Source organism: Drosophila ananassae, chromosome 2R (assembly GCF_017639315.1).
Source record: "Drosophila ananassae strain 14024-0371.13 chromosome 2R, ASM1763931v2, whole genome shotgun sequence".
NCBI lineage: Eukaryota > Metazoa > Arthropoda > Insecta > Diptera > Drosophilidae > Drosophila > Drosophila ananassae.
Window position 1 is genome coordinate 15,388,575 of NC_057928.1, and position 18,317 is coordinate 15,406,891.

Genomic DNA, 18,317 nt, shown 5'->3' on the forward strand with positions numbered 1-18,317 from the left:
CCAAATGAGGTGAGATGGAAGAATCCGGGAAGTAGTAAGGGAGCGAGGTTTGGAGGCAGTTGCCATAGCCGGGCTCTACGTATGCCCAAAACCCAAAAACCCCTAAAAAACAAAAACCCCATCCGAGAGCTGTATGTACAAACGCCCCATTCTGAAGCCATACAACGCACCCCAAAAAGGTAGGACGAGATGTCAGGTTATACGGGCTTCGGCATCGATTCGGTTTTGAATTCTGGCTCGGGCTCTCCAGTTCGGGTCTTCGGCTCATATAGCCGGTGGCTGACAGACCGAAGCCACCACCGACTGCCCCGCCTGACGGTTACACCTTCCGTCGCTTGGCTCCCGCTGTTTGTTTTGCACGTCTTGCGCTGACGCCAGCGTCGACTGCGCGGCCCCTTGAGGTCAGAGAAGTGATGAAAGTGATGACTTCCCTCTAAATTTAATTAAATATATAAATTTTATAATTCAAAAAATTTTTTTAGATTTAGTATTTTTAATTATTTATTTTATAGTTTTTTCGATTCTAAAAATTTACAGTTTTTTTTTATTCATTTAACAATACTCCTTACTTTTGTACATTTTTTAAACCCGAAAATACAAAGGAATTTTTTCTTTTTCAAAAAATTTCAAGATACAGCTGTTAAAGCAAAATGCTGTATTTTTTAAGTCCCCAATCATTATCTTTTCTCACGAAACCCGAATCGACAAAATTTATAGTCCCTGACAATTGTAGATCTGGCAAACCCCTATTCCTAAATCTTAAGAATACAATTTCAACATCCAGATACAAATATATCTTTTCATCCCCTGAGATACCTTTTGGCATCTCAGTTTAAGAGATTCTTGCGTTCCAAGCACCGTCCTTGCCAATGTCTGAGCTGCTGCTGCGCAGCAACTGCGCTGCCTCTGCCACTGCCTCGGCCGCTGCTGCAGTCGCCGCCTCATCGCTGGTTGCCTTAGGTTTTTGGTTTGGCATGGCTTGTTTGGGATTAAATATTTCCTATAGATGGGAAAAACGAGTCGGTCGGGTCGTTCGTCGAGTTGGTTGGGCTGTGGCTATAGCTGTAGCTGTAGCAGTGACTACTCTGCCACTGCCTGTAGACGACTCCGGCTTCACTCTGTGCTGAACGTTCGTTGGATGCGGTTCTCGCAGCGCGTACGAAGCTTTTTCCCTCCCCTCTCGTGTAGTAAATACCATCGCGAATCGCTCCCCGCATATATAGAGGGCGCTATCCGAAAGATACAATAGTGATTGTCGGGGCTGCATGTGGATATATCTGCAGGCCGATCCGCCGAAACGATTCGTTGCTCTGGAAGTGAGTACCGTACCACTGTGCGAATGCGTAATGTGCATTGTTTGCGATGTAAACAAACGGGGTCTTGAGATTCTGTCGCGTCGCTGTCGGCGCCCCATCCTGCCTATGTTGTTGTTCTTGTATGTGCAATTAAAAAAAAAAAAAAACACATTTGCATGCCGCAAAAGGACGAAACTGTCTGCGTGTTTGTGTGTGTGTGAGTGGGTGGATTGGGGTTGTGGGTGGGAGAGTGTGTTGGTGCCGTTTAAAAATGCCCGCTTTTGTTTTTGTTTTGACGTCGCGGTGGCTGCGAAGTCGACGCTAGCGGCGAGGTTTGTTTTGGTTTTTTGCATTTGTTTTATTTTAGCTGTTTATTTACTTGTTGTTGTTGTTGTTGTTTTTTTTGTAGGCGTGTGTGCCGGTGGGGGGTGTGATAAGCGGACATTGCCCGCGGATTTGGCGCCAATTGAGGGTCCTTGAAACGGTAAAGGACAATCAAAGACTGGACTAAATGACAACTATAAAATAATCCTTTAAATGGTTCATTTATTAAGTATATTTGGAATAAAAATAAGACTATTTAAAGCTATAAAAATTAAAACGAACATAATGCCCCCTCATTTTCTATCCATATCTCACATTAATGACCTCATAGACAAAAAAACTGAGATACAAGCACACATAATATATAACCACAGTATGTATCTGGCATAGTCTGTTTCTTTATTCCCATGAGTATATCTTCCCCTCGAATCTGAACGAAAATGCAGACATACAGACACAAATCCGATTCGAGGCATGCCGAGCTACGATATATAACATCCATTTATGCGCCGCTAAACCAGCCCAAAAAGGTCCAACCAAACCACCTTGAGATATACGATAAATAAGTAAACTCATGCCCCGAGCCCAAGACTGAAAACTGAAAACAGAAAACCAATCGCAAAATTACCTGACATCGTGAACCGAGTGAAACCCAAAAGTACCAGCTAAATCCCATTGCGGAGGTATGTCGGGAGGGCGACGACTACAAACTACGGACTACGGACTACGAACTATGGACAAAAGGGCAATGAGGTGGATGATGGTAAGGCTAAAGATGGTAAATGTTAGGTAGAGTAGAACGTAGAAACGAACCGAGCCAAAAAAAAAACCGACCCGAAACCGGGCAGAAAACTTCCTAGGCGAACAATGCCTGAGATATTAAGATACTGAGATACAAAAGATATGTGACTAACAAAGGGAACTCAAACTGAAGTTCAGCCTGGCTCGGAACTGGGTTTGGTCTTGGGGTCCGGGTCCGGGACCAGGACTGGGGCATCATCTTGATTGCTCCGAAGATAATGGCTCTGCACGAAATTTCACGTAGAGACCGAGATTCTGCTGCCAGGAGCTGCTGGCAGCGACGCCGACATAGGCAGCCATTAGGGTGATTCTGTGGGAGGGAAAACGGACGCAGGACCCATTGAGGTAATGGGGGGGAGCGAAATTCCCCCGGGGGCAGGCGAGGGACAACTCTCGAGGCGATTAAGATAAAGTGCCAATCGATATAAGGGAAAGAAACGAAACGAAAGGAAAGAACGGGCGAACTGAGCGAGCTGAGATGTTGAGATACTCGTACTTGTAGCTACATTCACGTCCACGTTTACGTCCAACATCCGCATCTGAAGCTGTGCTATATATTTATTTACACTCGCGGGCAAGATAATGAAAACATTTTTAGGAAAGGCTAAGAAAGGTTAAGGATATTTGCAACAAAATATATGTTGTTTTAGGAACATATATTGCACTTAATAAATAATATTTAAATAAGATTCTTTATAACCTTTAAATTGAACACCTGTTAGATCATAGTGCTTTTTTAGGCACTAGAACTTTGTCCTTGGCTGTAACTATATGGCTATACTCTGAGTCGGAGCCATAGCCATAGCTTGGGCCATAGAGAGCGACATAAAAGGAAATATAAAACCATTTATAAAGCGAGTCAGTCAGGGGAGATTTGAATTGGAATTGATGGTGTAGTGCACTAGAGTGTGGCATGGTGTGCGTACGGATGTGCACACCCAAACACACACGGATACACTCTAAGAAATATACCCGAAGCATAGACGAAGCGCAGTCGCGTTGTGTGTCAAGGTGCGAGTATCTTCAAGATGGAAAGTGGAAGGGTTCTGTGGACTTGGGTCTGATTCAGCCGGGTTTGGCTTGGCTTGGTTTGGTTTGGCTCGGTTTGCCATGGCTTCTCGGGGTTCTCGGGAGGTGGAACTTCTCGGGCGCTGGCAACGCTAGCAGCGCTGCTGCCAAGAAGTTTCCGGCGCAAAAACTTTGCCAAGTTAAGCAGCGAACAGCTGCGTGGAGGGTGGAAGCTATTGAAGAGGTCTGACAAAAAGAGATAGAGATGAAACAGTGAGCAACCCCTAAGCTGGCTGGGCCCGAAGATAAAACCCAATTCCGTAAATCCGTGTCAACAGCTAAAGAAGAGGAAGGATGCTGTGGGACGAAACAAAGCCTAACCCCCGGATGTACGTGGTACATACCTAGAATGTTAAATAAGCAGAAAATCTCTAGCAACCGCAAAATGAATCTAAACAAAGATTCCGACTCTGATATATTAGACACTCTTTGTAATGGTTTATAACCCATAAGCCAATTATAGACTATTCCGTCGTTTAGGTTTTTGCACGAAAAGCAATTAATGGTGTTATAATGATCAACTTTATGACAATAAGGGATTATTATCCATTTTCCCGGATTATATTTACGATATTTGGGCTTCACATACCCTTGGTGTGATATTTAAGACCCCTTGCCTGATCAGCAGAATTCTCGCTAGTAAAAGGGGGAAAGTTTATAGTCTTTTTAGAAACGGACATGTTGTTCGTATTAAGTCATCTTTACCAGAATCTCAGGGGAACTGTGCTAATCCAAAGACCGGCTCTGAGTCAGGCAGGTGGGTCACTGCTCGTCGATTCGGGTTGGTTCGGATCGGTTTCATCGGATCTCTGACTTGATGACTCAGCCAAAAAGTACATATCTCTACAGATCTAAAAATCTGGGGGCGTTCGAAAGGGGGCCCGGCCATATCGTTCGTTTTTATAACAAAACTACCAAATAAATGTAGCTATACGAAAAAATTTAAGTGAGTGGGTATACCCTGATATAGAAATTCGGAGGTTTTGTGGTTTAAAAGCGTACTAACATGAGCTTTATTCTTATTGTATGTTTTGAGGTCGTCTTTATCAAGATATTCAATATATCTCCGATCGATATACATACATATTTGGGCCGCTTCAATTTGATGAGTCATTTTATTGACCTCTTGAAACGTTTCAGCTTTGTATATGTATACAAACAATGAAATAGTTTTCCTCCGGGTTTCTCAAATGTCTGATTCACTTAAATCATGGAAATATCGGATTTCTTGGAATCTAGATTCAGCTGGGGATTTTTTTCAATTTTAATCAGTTGAATTTCTAGGCAGAAAGTAAAAAGAACGTGTAGAAAGAAGCTACAAGTTCTCTTCTTTGTTAATAATTGTAATGGTTATGATGGAACTTATTAAATATATTATAAACCGCAAAAACTTACAATTAATTATGAATTATATTTTATGCATAGTTTTAAAAAAATTGAACCAAATATGTTATTTATAACGGCTAGTCCTAGATTTAAATTTCAAATTCAAATCCAGCACCTGTTGTCGAAAAGCTACCAGACCGTTACGCTTTTGTCAGGGCCTTTTTTTTTTTTTTTTTTTGTTTTTTTGTCAAAAACGGCTTATTCAAAACACAAAATAAGGGAAAATTTTGTTATTTGTAATTACTTTCAGTCAACCAACGCAATCTAACAAATTTCCTTTCTTTCTTTCAGATCCGGGTGGCCTTTTTTGATTTTTTCTTTCATTCGTTGGCTTGGCGAAGCGTCAGCAACGCCAGCTCCTAAAGATTTAAAATTCGGGGCCATCAGCACGCAATTCCGCAGCCCGAGATGCCGACCATTCGGCGTTGCTGCATCATCGGCTGTTTGTCCAACTCACGCCAGCATCCTAGCATGCAGTTCTTTGCCTTTCCTCGTCCGGAGAACCCCTTCCACAAGCTTTGGAAGGAGGCGTGCCATGCCTCCTTGCGCAGGATAGTGCCGTTTAAGAAGCCAGTAGTGTGTGCTCTGCACTTTGATCCCAGTGTCCTGGGTGGTCGCAGGCTTCAGTCCAATGCCTTGCCCACACTTAGGCTCGAGGTGCCATCGAACTTGGAGGCCGTGGAGCAGCAGGCGATGGTGGAAGAGATTGAGAGAAGCAGGAAGTGCGCCTACATAAATGCGGTGGTGTACGAGTGGTTGGTTAGGGCCAACATTAATCCCCAGCTGAGGGGAAGCATCACACACGGAATGATCAAGGACAAGGCGGAGAATGCTAGGCAGGTCATCGGAAGCACCTCTTTCATCGCAGACAATCGTTGGCTAAACCGCTTCAGGGAGACGCATCTCCAGGGATTTGCGCAGAAGCTGGCAACCAATCAGCTGAAGGCCCTGGGGACATCATTGTGGATCCCGGATATAGTTCAAGATCTGGCGCATCTATTTCCGCCTGCTAGCGCTGAACGAGTGGCGAAACTGGACGAAATGCCCGAGCAATATGTGAACTACATGCAACAGTATGGGGAATACGAAGAGGATGACGACAGTCAGGACGTCGTCCAGCAGCAGCAGCAGCAACAACAACAGCAGCAGCACTTTGCCCTTCAACAACAACACATGCAGCAGCAATTGGGCCACCCATGGCCTCCGTTTCCCGGACATCCAGGTCATCCACCGCACCCAGGATTTGCCGGCTTCAATGACTTTTACTTTGAGCGGCAGATGCAGCAGCAAATGCAACAGCAACAACAGCAGCAACAGATGCAGCAGCAGCCACCGTTTCCCCAAAGGGAACCCTTTCAGCCCCAACTGCCCCCGAACGGATCCACCCAAAGGGCTAGTCCGTTCCAACCGGTGCAATTAGCTAAGAGGCCAAAAATAGAATCACTTGACGACGATGAAGTCCAGGAAATCAACTCGTCGGCCACCTCACCAACAATACCGCAGGCCGAATCTACTTTGATAAGCAAGGATAGCCGGAGTTCGAGTCCTAAGGAGCAGAATAATAACAACTGTGGAGGAAGAGACAGTGCCAGTAGTAAGGAGAATGCTCCAAAGGGGAATGGCGGACTGAGTGGGAAGTCCACTCCAGCATCCTCAATGAAGGGCAAGGACTCTCCTGCGCCAGGTGCTCCGGCCTCTACGCCCTCATCGCCGAAAAAAATTGCCAATGGGGGAGGTGGACACACAAATGGTCATCCATCCCCAGAACCCGAGGGGAGTTATAGCTTGGCTTCTCTTAAGGAACTGGATAGCTATACACAAGCCTTGGAATATCTTAAGCCGCTGGAAGATTTTGTGCTCTTGAAGGAGAATTTCCGGGCAATTGGTCTGCTCTCCCAGCTGGAATTGGTGCTTCGCAAAGGGGACAAGGCAACGCTGGCCGACGGTTAAGATTCGTTAGGAGATCTTAACCAATTTATAGAGCATAAAACCAAATGTGATGAACAATGTACATATGTATCAAATAGTATTACTAATTTGTCCAACTATTAACTGAGTTATGTAATATTAGTGGAAAGAATCTCCATTTACCTAAGTTACAAATAAAGAATTAATTTATTAACTAAAATAACATAAAAAATAAATTTGATTTTAAAAATATATATATTTGCACTCTGAAAACTTTTTAAAAAAGAAAAATGGGGAATTTTTTAGAATCTTGTACTTTTACTGGGAAATATACAAGGAAATTTTGAATCTCAATTCTAAGCTAGTGTGGCAACGCTGATTTCGTCCGGATATGGTCACACTATGTTCGGATTACTGCAACTGGCGCAGCAAGGTCTCTTTTGATCAATGTTTACGTTTTTCAGCGAAAAATTAGAACATAGTTTAAAAAAGACATAATTAAGCCTTGGTCTGGAAAACTACCGTACAAATGTCGCTGCTGGATCAATACGAGCAGCAGTATGCAGCACTTATAGCTGAAATTACGGCCCATATTGGACGGTTGCAACAGCAGAGTAACAATAGTGAGTGTATAATATATTTCTCATGACAGAATGTTATGTTTATATGCACTTAAAAACGCAGGTGAACGTCATGAATTGTGTGGGAAGATTGATACTAGTCTTCCAGAGGCCCAAGAGCTTCTTGAGCAAATGGGACTTGAAGTGAGGGAGCTGAATCCTGCCCAACGAACCAGCTTCAATGGGAAACTGCAGGTGGCCCAAGCGGAGTTTAAGCGTCTTCAAGCTGAGTACAGGCAAACGAGAGACAAACAGCGATCCCAGGCGAATACGTTTACAACGCTAGATTTGGGTGACAGCTATGAGGATGTGTCCATCAGCACGGATCAGCGCCAACGACTGCTGGACAACTCGGAGAGGATCGAAAGAACGGGAAACCGACTGACCGAAGGCTATCGCGTTGCGCTGGAAACAGAGCAAATGGGAGCACAGGTCCTAAACGACCTGCATCACCAGCGGGAGACACTCCAGGGAGCTAGAGCTCGGCTAAGAGAAACCAATGCGGAGCTTGGAAGAGCGTCCCGCACCCTTAACACTATGATGTTGAGAGCTCTCCGCGAAAAGGTAGTCCTTTACGGCGTAGGTGTTTGTTTTGTGGTCGCTGTTGGTGTGAGTCTGTATTTAACCTTTGCACCGAGCTCTTCCAGCCCCGTCACTTTGTAATTAACCCAACCCAAAAGCTATTAACTTATAGTTCAATGGTAGCCCAAGCTTAGCGAAAATTACGTTAGCCCATTCCAGTTTTGTGAGGTGATTATTTATTGTTTAGAATACATATTTTATCTTAATGAGATATAATGTGGAAGAAAGCTGTATACTTACGCACTAATCTGTTCTAGGTCGGGACTGATCGTTTCACAAAGTGTCATTGGTGTGGCAAAGTGTTTTTTGGATTATTATCTTAAATATAAATATTCAAAATATTCCAAAATATCTCCTTAGCTCACTAAATTATTATATTATAATTTTCTTCAGTTATCTAGTTTCTTAATGCATCCTTTCGACCAATCCTACTTCATGTTCTACGTATATGTAAAGGAGGAGCCTTCTATAGCCAATAAATAATTGTAAATGTAAACGCTGAAAATCATCATAACTATGATGATCATAATAACCATGTGAAGGCTCTCCTTAATTTTTTGGCATCTAGTGGCGCCAGGATAAAAATATTTAATTCTATGACTCGTATTCACTTTCGGGACGTACATATTTCATGTAAATTCGAAATTAATGTGTATCTAAAAACCATAAGCATAGCCAAAAAGTGTTAATAAATAAACAAAACTATTAAAAATACATTTCTGCGCTCCCATTGAACCTAGCCAGGAGATTAAACTCTTACCTAGCCAAATTCAATGTTCCCCAACTGCTAGCAACCACAAGAAGAGGCATCCTCCTCGTTAACAGCAGCATCGGAGGCTGAATCCACTTGGAAGCTTTTTTGCTCCAGAGCCTGCAACTCCATCTTGGATCGATTGGCATGGACTAGTTGCCGTGAAATGTCACGAAACATCTCCTCCACACCGGCACCGCTACGGCAGGAGGTTTTGTAGGTCGCACTAATCAGGGAATGACACTGTTCGCAGAATGCCTCCACCTCCTCATCACTCACTTCGGGCTCTCTGCCCTCCAAGTCGCTTTTGTTGCCGCAGATAAAGATTTTCGCATTTTCCGCATATGTCACAATATCCAGCAGGTGCTGGGAGAGGGAATGAAACGAGGCGGCGTTGTCCAGAGCAAAGACGAGGATGGCACCCTCGGCGAATTTGTAGTATGAAGAGGTCACCGAAGCTACGCGCTCCATGCCACCAGTGTCCCAAAGTTGGAGCTGCCGAGGATAGTTTATTTAGTTTATTGATTAGCTCTTAAGAGGTAATGATCTCACCTTGATCTGCTTTTCATTAACGCTATATTCTCGATCAATGTGATCCAATCCCAATGTGGACTTCCTATCCGTGTCCGTAACAAAGGTGTTTGTGGCGAAGCGCCGGAATAGGGAACTTTTGCCCACTCCATAATCCCCACAAAGGATTACTTTCTGCTTAGGAATGCGCACCGTGGCCATATTCTTGGTGGGTGATAGGCTTTGCTTTGATTTATCCAAAGATAATCCAATTATTTTGCACCTGCCAGACACAAAGAGGACAACAACAATGTTCCCAACAGCTGTTCCAGCAAAAACAATCAATCGACCAGTGCTGCCACCTAGTTGCCCAACCTTATCGATGGTCGTCCGTTCAAATTTGATAAAATTAAATGACAGTTACTAATTTTACGAATTGAGATTATTAATTTCAAAAAATGTTCTTATTTTTATATAAATATTTTATTGTTTTAATTTAAAAAAATAATCCTTTTAACAAGTCTTGTAACTTAAATGTTATATCCCAATAAATTAAAAACAAATCAAGGTACTAACTAGTAATCAATTAGATGTTTTCTAGGAAATTTATATGACAGTATAGTTTTCTTAAAAATTAAACTCACAATTAACTTGAAGTTTTAAAAGTTAATTAAATTTATTTTTTATAATCCTTTCCTTTAAACATTAACTAGAACTAGTTCGATCATTTATTGTTTTTAATTCTGTCACTTTTATTACATAAGTTTAAGTAGTTTATGTTACTGATAATGGGGTTTCCTTTAAATAAAGACGGACACCGCACTATCACTAGTAGTTGATGATGTCGCCTTTGCTGGTAACGTTCTTGGCCTGTTTGGTGGCTTTGGCCCAAGGTAAGTGCCATAAATCAAAAACTATCTCCAGGAATAACGAACGTGGCGGCTATAGATAGAAGTTATTTATTGAAAGATATTTTCGTACCATAGGGAAACCTGGTTACGGGCCGGGTGAGCAGGATTGGGGCTATGTTGATGTCCGTCCCGGTGCCCACATGTTCTACTGGCTCTTCTACACCACCGCCAATGTTTCCAGCTACACGGATAGGCCATTGGCCATTTGGCTACAAGGAGGGCCGGGTGCCTCCTCCACGGGCTATGGAAACTTCGAGGAACTGGGTCCGGTTGATTTGTACGGCGATTGGCGCAGCTGGACGTGGGTGAAGGACATGAATGTCTTATTTATCGACAATCCCGTGGGAAGTGGCTACAGCTACGTTGATAATACGGCGTATTACACAGCCACTAATAACGAAATCGCCCTCGACCTGGTGGAACTGATGAAGGGTTTCTATAAACTCCACCCGGAATTTGAGACAGTACCCCTTCATATTTTCTGCGAGAGCTATGGTGGCAAGATGGCTCCGGAATTCGCTCTGGAACTGTATTATGCCAAGGAGCGCGGTGAAATAAATAGCAACCTTACATCAGTGGCATTGGGCGATCCCTGGACATCGCCCATTGACTCCGTCTTGGCCTGGGGACCTCTGCTGAAGGAGCTCGGAATAGTGGACCATGATGGCTATAATGCCATTCAGGAAGCTGCCAATTTGACGGCCCAGCTTGTCGAGGAAGAGCGTTGGATTCAGGCCACCTATCAGTGGGGTAACACTCAGTGGGAGGTAATGAAAGCCTCCAAGGGAGTCGATTTCTACAATGTGCTGAAGGTGACGGAGGGTGGTCGCTACCAGAGGCATCTTCGATTGAGTCCTGAGGGTGAGGTTCCAATTCTGGTTTATGATCTCCCTGAAATATAGATTTTTCTAATTTTCATTTTAGAACGACTTTACAGCACGATGGTTAAGTTCGACTTGGATGAGGATCGTACACAAATACTGGAGGATTTGATGCGTGGACCCGTTGCTGAGACCCTGGGAATTCCCTCCAATGTAGTCTGGGGATCGCAGAGTGGTAGTGTTTTTGATATCCATCGAACCGACTTCATGAAACCCGTCATTCACATAGGTAACATATTCATCCTCTTATTAAATCCATTTCATAGCGTATCGGTATAATTTTTAGTGAATGAATTACTGGAGAAGACACCACTTAAGGTGGGAGTGTTCTCGGGTGGTCTGGACTTGATTTGTGCCACTCCTGGTACCGTGAACTGGATCGCCAAGCTGGATTGGAGCAGGAGAAGCGAATATCTTGAAGCTCCACGAAACGCCATTAGTGTGGATCGAATTTTGGAGGGTTATCAGAAGTCTGGCGGCAACTTCACCATGTTCTGGATCAACCGAAGTGGACACATGGCTCCTGCGGATAATCCAGCTGCTATGAGCCATGTGCTGCGTCAGTTTACAAACTTTGGATAAAAATATTTTGCTCTTCATTCTATTTGAAATGATTTATAAAATAAAATTTTTCTAATTTGTTAATTAATAAAATGCGAGTACTTATCAAATATACTATTTGATTTTAATGTTATGGATAAGAAATAGACCTTCCCCTAGCTTAAAATTTATTATAATGTCTGTTTTTATCAGTTTTTAAAATGACACAAGACACCTCAATCCTAGAGACATGTCACGTGGGATAAACTGCAACCGGAGCTGAAAAGTATCGGGAAAACCCACTCAAGATAACGGAATGCAATCACTGCCACAATTTTTGGGGTGGCTTAGAAGCTCCGGCCAAATTTACGACCAAAAGATTCGCCAAAACAGACAAGTGACAGACACATATTGGCCAAAGCAGCAGCGTCATCGTCCGCCGAAGGGTCATAAATACTCTACAAACACACTTCTCCTCCGACCGTAGATTAAGAATTCCGCAAGCAGACGACAGGTGTGTCAGGTGCTTGCCACCTTACCTTACCTGCGACCTGGCCGCTCTGGTAGTGATCAGAAGGCAGTGAAACTGCCAAGCGTTCGGTTGGGTTTCCACGGGTTTACTTCATTTTGAGCTTCGAAAAAGTGGTGCAACATGGCCGGACGGGCTATCATCGGAGTAATAGCTCTACTGGCAATTTCCAGCTTGGGTTCTGTCAGCGGTGAGTTGTTTTGTATTCCCCTCAGGAAAGTTACAAAGGTGCTAATCAGCGAGAAAGTGGTCTAAGCCAGAAGCTTTCATGGCTTGCACAGCAGGTGATCCATAAAATAAAGTCGACGTGTTTCAAAAACTTTGAATGTAAAATAAATAAGACTATATTATCTAAAATATATATTATAACTTCTTGATCCATGGTGTTCCAGTAATATCTGTGTATGTTTAAACTTGATCACATATGTTTAATATATCAATCTAAGTTTATTATTTAATTTAAAGCGCTTATCAAACATCAAAACTAATTAACCTTATCTTGGCTATAAAGAAGTTGCTGGAATCCACTTAAAATAATTAATAGGAAGATAGCACTTAAGTACCTAAACTAGATTGATTTTTCAATAAAAGGGTGTCTATCTGGAAGGAGTTTTAAATAATTTGAAATAATTATTATAAATAATTTCTATTATCTTTAATCCTGGGCAGCTCGCAAGGGTTACGGATCTGGAGAACAGGATTGGAACTTTGTTGATGTTAGGACCGGAGCTCATATGTTCTACTGGCTGTACTACACCACTGCTAATGTTACCAACTATACCGAACGACCCCTGGCCATTTGGCTTCAAGGAGGTCCAGGTGCCTCCTCGACAGGATATGGAAATTTTGAAGAGCTGGGTCCCCTAAAGCTCGACGGTAGCTACCGCGACTGGACGTGGGTGAAGGACATGAACGTGATGTTCATCGACAATCCAGTGGGCTCTGGGTTCAGCTACGTCGATGGATCATCCTACTACACCACCACCAACAAGCAGATTGCTCTGGATTTGGTCGAGCTAATGAAGGGTTTCTACAACGACCATCCAGAGTTCAAAACCGTACCGCTGCACATTTTCTGCGAAAGCTACGGTGGCAAGATGGCCCCTGAATTCGCCCTGGAGCTCTATTACGCCATTCAGCGAAAGGAGATCGAAAGCAACCTGGTTTCCGTTGGTCTGGGAGATCCCTGGACCTCACCCATCGATTCCGTGCTCTCCTGGGCTCCGTTCCTTCTGCAGCTAGGCATTGTGGATCAGGACGGCCATGACAAAATTGAGGCATCTGCTTTGAAGACGAAGGATTATGTGGATCGCGAGAAATGGACACAGGCTACCCTTCAGTGGAGCTCCACTCAGTCGGTGGTGCTGCGTGAGTCCAAGGGTGTGGACTTTTACAATGTGGAAACCCCCACTTTGGGCGACCAGTACAGATTGAAGGCCCGAGACACCATGACCCCTGAAGGTAGACTATTCCACTCAACCATTCAATCAATATTTATTTATTTATTTCTTTTTGTAGAACTCATGTACCGCACTCTGGTGAAGTTCGACGTGGACGAGGATAGGGATCAGCTTTTGGAGGATCTAATGCTGGGTCCCGTTACCCAGGCATTGGGTATCAACACCGGAGTAAAGTGGGGCGCCCAGAGTGCCACTACCTTCACTAAACTGATGGGAGATTTCATGAAACCCGCGGTGGACATTGGTAAGCCTTTCAAAAAAATATTTCTTTGAAAATATTTACGATTTTTTTTATTTATTTTACAGTTGGAGAACTTCTCAGCAATACTACAGTCAGAGTGGGCGTCTTCTCCGGAGGACTCGACCTCATCTGCGCTACTCCGGGTGCTGTGAACTGGATTTCCGATATGGAATGGACCGATAAGAAGTCCTATGAGGCCGCTTCCCGTGTGGGAATCACAGTTGATCGCGTCCTTGAAGGATATGAAAAGACTGCCGGAAACTTTAGCATGTTCTGGGTTAACCGTGCTGGTCATATGGTTCCTGCTGACAATCCTGCCGCTATGTCCCACATTCTGCGATTGTTTACCAACTTTGGTTAGTTTTTAAAGCTTGTAAAGTTGTCTAAAAAATAAAGCAAATTATATAAATAAAGAGATCATATTGGGAATAATTGGAAATAATCATATAACCTTAGAAATATTATTCTGAAAAAACTTTCAGTTGTCGACAGAAGGGAAGTTAGCCTGACAAAATGGAAAAGAAATGTAGGTAGCTTGTTTTAATTTCCAAAACTCAATATGTTTTCCCCTTACCGCCAAAACAGATAGTGAAAAAAAGTGGCTTCCAGGAGTGACCCACCTGTTTTTATCGCTCTGTTCTGAGAAGGATGAACTGTTTTGGACCGACAGAACCCATCCAGCCTGGGAGGAAATAGTCACAGAATTAAAAGACCAGGGCGTGGTGGATGTGGATGCCACGAAGCTGTATCGAAAATTCGGGAACTTGAAGAAAACCTATCTTCGAATTAGGAAGAAGCAATTAAGTGATCCAGATTCATGTCAGCCAAAATGGCGTTTCTATAATCAGATGGCAGCCATTATAAAAAAGGATCAATGGGAACTGCCAGAAAAGCAACAATCCAGCATGGAGGAAATATCAATAAGGTCATGCGAGGATGCCATGGACCACTTGCACGCACTCCAGGAATACGCCATGTTCCGGGATAATTACCGCGCCATTGGACTTCTAATGCAGGCAGAATACGCTTTTAAGCACCCGCCAGACAATAAGGACTTTGAACTATGATGGGATGACTGGAATGTGAAATAAAATTTGTTCTTACCTTTTAATTTTATTTAATACATATGTTATTAATTTATAAAGCATAGAAATATGTGTTTTCCAAGTATATTTTATTCCAAATCAAAATCGATGCATTACAGTACATTAGTGTGACCAAATGGCAAACATTTTTAAAATTTAACGGTTTATTATTTTTAATTGTGGTGATTATACTTCCAAATGGTTGATATTTACAATATTTAAATCTCATTTTAGAATTCATTGGAATATATATATGTATGTATTTATAGGTATATTTTTAACCGATTTGTGATTGCGATCGGTTTGCGGGTGTTGGCCACATCACACCCGTAACAGTAAAGTTGTCGCATGCGCAGTGCACCCCTCTCTGCACCAACACTCTCGCACGCGTATGTGTGATTTTTGTTCTCACGGAAAAAAAAGCAATTGCCACCCTCTCTCCGGTTAGCTGCCTTGGTGCCCACGTTGCGCATGCTACTCGCAAGAGAGCACCACTGGTCGAGAGATAAGCGGCGGGGCAGCTATTTTTGTATTTGCCATCGACTAGTCCACATCAGAATCTGAAAACTAAATTAAATCGCACGCATCGGCTGTTGGAAAATTGCAATCAGCACGGTGCTGCTAAACAGCAACGGAACGGAATCAAAGGCTACTGAACGAACACAACGGAAGGGCAAACAAAACGATAAAACGACGCTCAAATGATGAAAATGATTCTTGAATGAGGCGACGTTTTGTTGGAACTCAACGCGCATAATCGTAGCCATCGCACACACGGACGTACACACACGGACAGAGGAACAAGGGGCTGTATTTGGAGGGGGTGTGCTTGCGGGAGAGCAACCATTAAAGGCGGCCATAAAAGGGGGAGGCAGGCGCAGCAATAACAGAACACGAAAACAAACACAAATTGCCGTTTAAATAGCGCTTGGCCCACAAGGAAAGCACAAGGAGAACGCATACAATGCGGATACGCGAAAAACGCAAACTGCAACAGAGGGAGCAGAAGGACCACAAGGAGCACAAGGACTCTGCCAAAGCGGAATATAAGAAGGGCAAGGTAAGGCACCAGCATACCCATAACACAACATGTGCTGGGAGAAATCTAAACATTTGATGTCCAATGGCCAGGAGGCCAATTCTTGGGTATTTGATGACCATCCTCGATTTGTTTTTTTCTTGCAGCGCTCCGAGGCGGAGGCCCTCACACCAGCTCCTGCGCCTGCGTCAGCTCCACGACAACATGCAACGGCGGCATCCACCACCCCACCCCCTATGCCAACCACGTCCAGCCTGCCGGCAGCGGAAAAAGTGGCCTTTGATAACCGCATCAAGCGGAAAAATGTGCTGGCACTGAACGAAAAAGTGGCGGCGTTGCGGGAGTACGACCGGGTCCCAGTGTACAAGCACGTCGGCCGGATTTTCAACTGCAGTCCGGATCAGATCAAAAGGATCGTGCAGCAACGCCAGGAGATTTTGAACGCCTGGGAGCAACGAACTCGCCGCAGTCAGGACGCCAGGACGATGGAAACCAAGACGGTGCGAGTGTCAATGCTAGGAAAAGCCGTCTACGACTGGATCCGACGCATGATGTACTACAAGGATTTCAGCATCTCCGATGGTCTCATCCAGAAGATGGCACTGCAGTTCAAAAGCTCCATGGGCCTGGCGCACTTCTTCCCGCATCAGGAGTGGTGTGACAAGTTCAGGCGCACCTACCGACTTAATCATAGCGAAACAAAGATGCTGAAAATCGGCTACACCCAAGGCTATTCAGTGCAGATTAAGGACATTGTCAAAGATATTATTTCGGAGTGTATGCCCGAAAGTGGGCCAGGAAACGATGGGGATGGTGAGGAGATTAGTTTGGACAGCCCGCTTAGTAGTAATCACCGGAGCTGCATTGAGGGTGAGGACGATGGCGAGGACGACGAGGTGGATGTGGATGGTGGCGATGTCAGCGGCAGAGAGGAGGATCTAGATGAGGATGAGGACATTAAGCCATCTCTAAGTGATTTAAATTTCGCGAGAGCTCTCCAACCGTTGCCCCAGCTAGTACGGTTGCCACTGCAGACCAATGCGCCGCCTGGTACCTCCCAAAAAGTTCTCCTGGCAACGCCCATTGTGCCACCCCAAACCGGCGGGAGCGCTGCCCAACCAATGACAATGACTATCATACCACTGGCGACCCTGGCTCAGAGCATCACCCAGATTCCGTCGCCTCAGCAGCAGGAAAAGGGTCCTGTGGTGCCGCCGCCCAAGGTGGAAATCAAGCTCGAAAAGGACATTAAAATTGAACCACAGGACGCTACGGAGGAAATGGAGGAGCAGCCAGAGACTGATCATTTGGAAAAGGCCAAGCCTGACGCTCAAATGGAAAATTCTGAGGACCAGTCGTTGGAAACCCTCTCATCGGTGAAAATAAAAGAGGAGCCTGAATTTGTAGACGAAACCGAAATGGAGCAGGAACCCGACGATACCGACGATGCAAACAACGGTCGGTCCAGTGTCACCTCGCTGGCCGAGGTATTAGCCGCAAATGTCGAGGACGAAATGGAGTACATTGAGCAGATGCGGCAACACAGAAGGAATTCCCCACCAACCATAACTGAAAAGCCATGCCATCTCCGATCTGGGAGCAAACGCCGCCATGAATCCGCCCACGATGACAACAACAATGGGCAGGCGGAAGAAGGATCCACCACAGGCGGAACCAGCAGTGTCATCAGCTGTGCAGACGCCCGAAAGTACCTAAAGCTGCTGGAGGAGTTTGCCCTCCACAAGGAGAACTACCGGCTGATTGGCCTCATTACACGGGCCGATGAGGTTATGCGGGAGATAGACGACAAAACGGAGTAGGACGCACCGGAAGCTCCTGCCAAAGAAGTTAAGCTTAAGGAACTGTAACATCTCGAAGATGCAATTCGGTCGGATGAAATCAATCACTAGGTCTATGGCAATTTTAATTTTTAACTCCAAAACCAAATAAACTAGATTAAAATGTATAATACTCTCGGTAACCTATTGCTATGACCTCAGGTGTGTCATTTTCACGGGCAGAGTCGTCTAATTATACGCGCTGCCTTTTTGTCGCCGAGAGCGCATGTCTGCCCTTACCTCGCCGACTGCTCTTACCATTCTCCCACCAGTGGGCTGCCACCCACTCTGTCTCACGCACACAGACACACATGCAAGGGAACAAAGGGGGTCAATCATTCAATCGAATGGCAGGAGGAGATTTCTCAATCCATGAAGGTATTCGCTGCGGATGAAAATAATGAAAATAATGAAAATAAATATATTCTGTTAATATTGGCGCTGTTGGGGGGGTTTCAAGGCCTCGACAATCAAGATTGGGCAATCTTGAATAAAAAAAATGTTTTGAAATGCGCATGTCTGCCTTTAGTTTTCGGTCAGAGTTCTAG

The 18,317-nt window shown here is 44.3% G+C and overlaps 7 protein-coding genes across 7 annotated transcripts; 6 read left to right on the forward strand and 1 right to left on the reverse strand.

Annotated features, from left to right (window-relative positions):
* The first annotated feature begins 1,030 nt into the window (after positions 1–1,030).
* On the forward strand, positions 1,031–7,049 carry LOC6506707. Its single transcript, XM_001957352.4, has 2 exons — positions 1,031–1,316; positions 5,166–7,049. Exon 2 carries the CDS (start codon positions 5,283–5,285, stop codon positions 6,822–6,824), a length of 1,542 nt encoding a protein of 513 aa, XP_001957388.1. The 5' UTR covers positions 1,031–1,316; positions 5,166–5,282; the 3' UTR covers positions 6,825–7,049.
* A 111-nt stretch (positions 7,050–7,160) lies between these two features.
* LOC6506708 (vesicle transport through interaction with t-SNAREs homolog 1A) lies at positions 7,161–8,698 on the forward strand. Its single transcript, XM_001957351.4, has 2 exons — positions 7,161–7,405; positions 7,467–8,698. The coding sequence occupies exons 1-2, from the start codon at positions 7,312–7,314 to the stop codon at positions 8,063–8,065; spliced, it is 693 nt and encodes a 230-aa protein (XP_001957387.1). The 5' UTR covers positions 7,161–7,311; the 3' UTR covers positions 8,066–8,698.
* Positions 8,138–9,590, reverse strand: LOC6493264 (ras-related protein Rab-14). The gene is made up of 2 exons (XM_001957350.4): positions 9,288–9,590; positions 8,138–9,230 (listed from the first exon to the last, which is right to left on the reverse strand). Exons 1-2 carry the CDS (start codon positions 9,465–9,467, stop codon positions 8,772–8,774), a joined length of 639 nt encoding a protein of 212 aa, XP_001957386.1. The 5' UTR covers positions 9,468–9,590; the 3' UTR covers positions 8,138–8,771.
* Positions 9,591–9,993: 403 nt separating this feature from the next.
* Positions 9,994–11,712, forward strand: LOC6506709 (retinoid-inducible serine carboxypeptidase). Its single transcript, XM_001957349.4, has 4 exons — positions 9,994–10,138; positions 10,232–11,017; positions 11,081–11,266; positions 11,324–11,712. Exons 1-4 carry the CDS (start codon positions 10,084–10,086, stop codon positions 11,617–11,619), a joined length of 1,323 nt encoding a protein of 440 aa, XP_001957385.2. The 5' UTR covers positions 9,994–10,083; the 3' UTR covers positions 11,620–11,712.
* Positions 11,713–12,075: 363 nt separating this feature from the next.
* LOC6506710 (retinoid-inducible serine carboxypeptidase) lies at positions 12,076–14,252 on the forward strand. Its single transcript, XM_001957348.4, has 4 exons — positions 12,076–12,296; positions 12,776–13,567; positions 13,625–13,810; positions 13,873–14,252. The coding sequence occupies exons 1-4, from the start codon at positions 12,230–12,232 to the stop codon at positions 14,166–14,168; spliced, it is 1,341 nt and encodes a 446-aa protein (XP_001957384.1). The 5' UTR covers positions 12,076–12,229; the 3' UTR covers positions 14,169–14,252.
* Position 14,253: 1 nt separating this feature from the next.
* Positions 14,254–15,597, forward strand: LOC6502788. The gene is made up of 2 exons (XM_014909126.3): positions 14,254–14,333; positions 14,393–15,597. Exons 1-2 carry the CDS (start codon positions 14,321–14,323, stop codon positions 14,872–14,874), a joined length of 495 nt encoding a protein of 164 aa, XP_014764612.1. The 5' UTR covers positions 14,254–14,320; the 3' UTR covers positions 14,875–15,597.
* A 213-nt stretch (positions 15,598–15,810) lies between these two features.
* LOC6506711 lies at positions 15,811–17,897 on the forward strand. The gene is made up of 2 exons (XM_001957346.4): positions 15,811–15,952; positions 16,078–17,897. Exons 1-2 carry the CDS (start codon positions 15,857–15,859, stop codon positions 17,749–17,751), a joined length of 1,770 nt encoding a protein of 589 aa, XP_001957382.1. The 5' UTR covers positions 15,811–15,856; the 3' UTR covers positions 17,752–17,897.
* Positions 17,898–18,317: the final 420 nt, after the last annotated feature.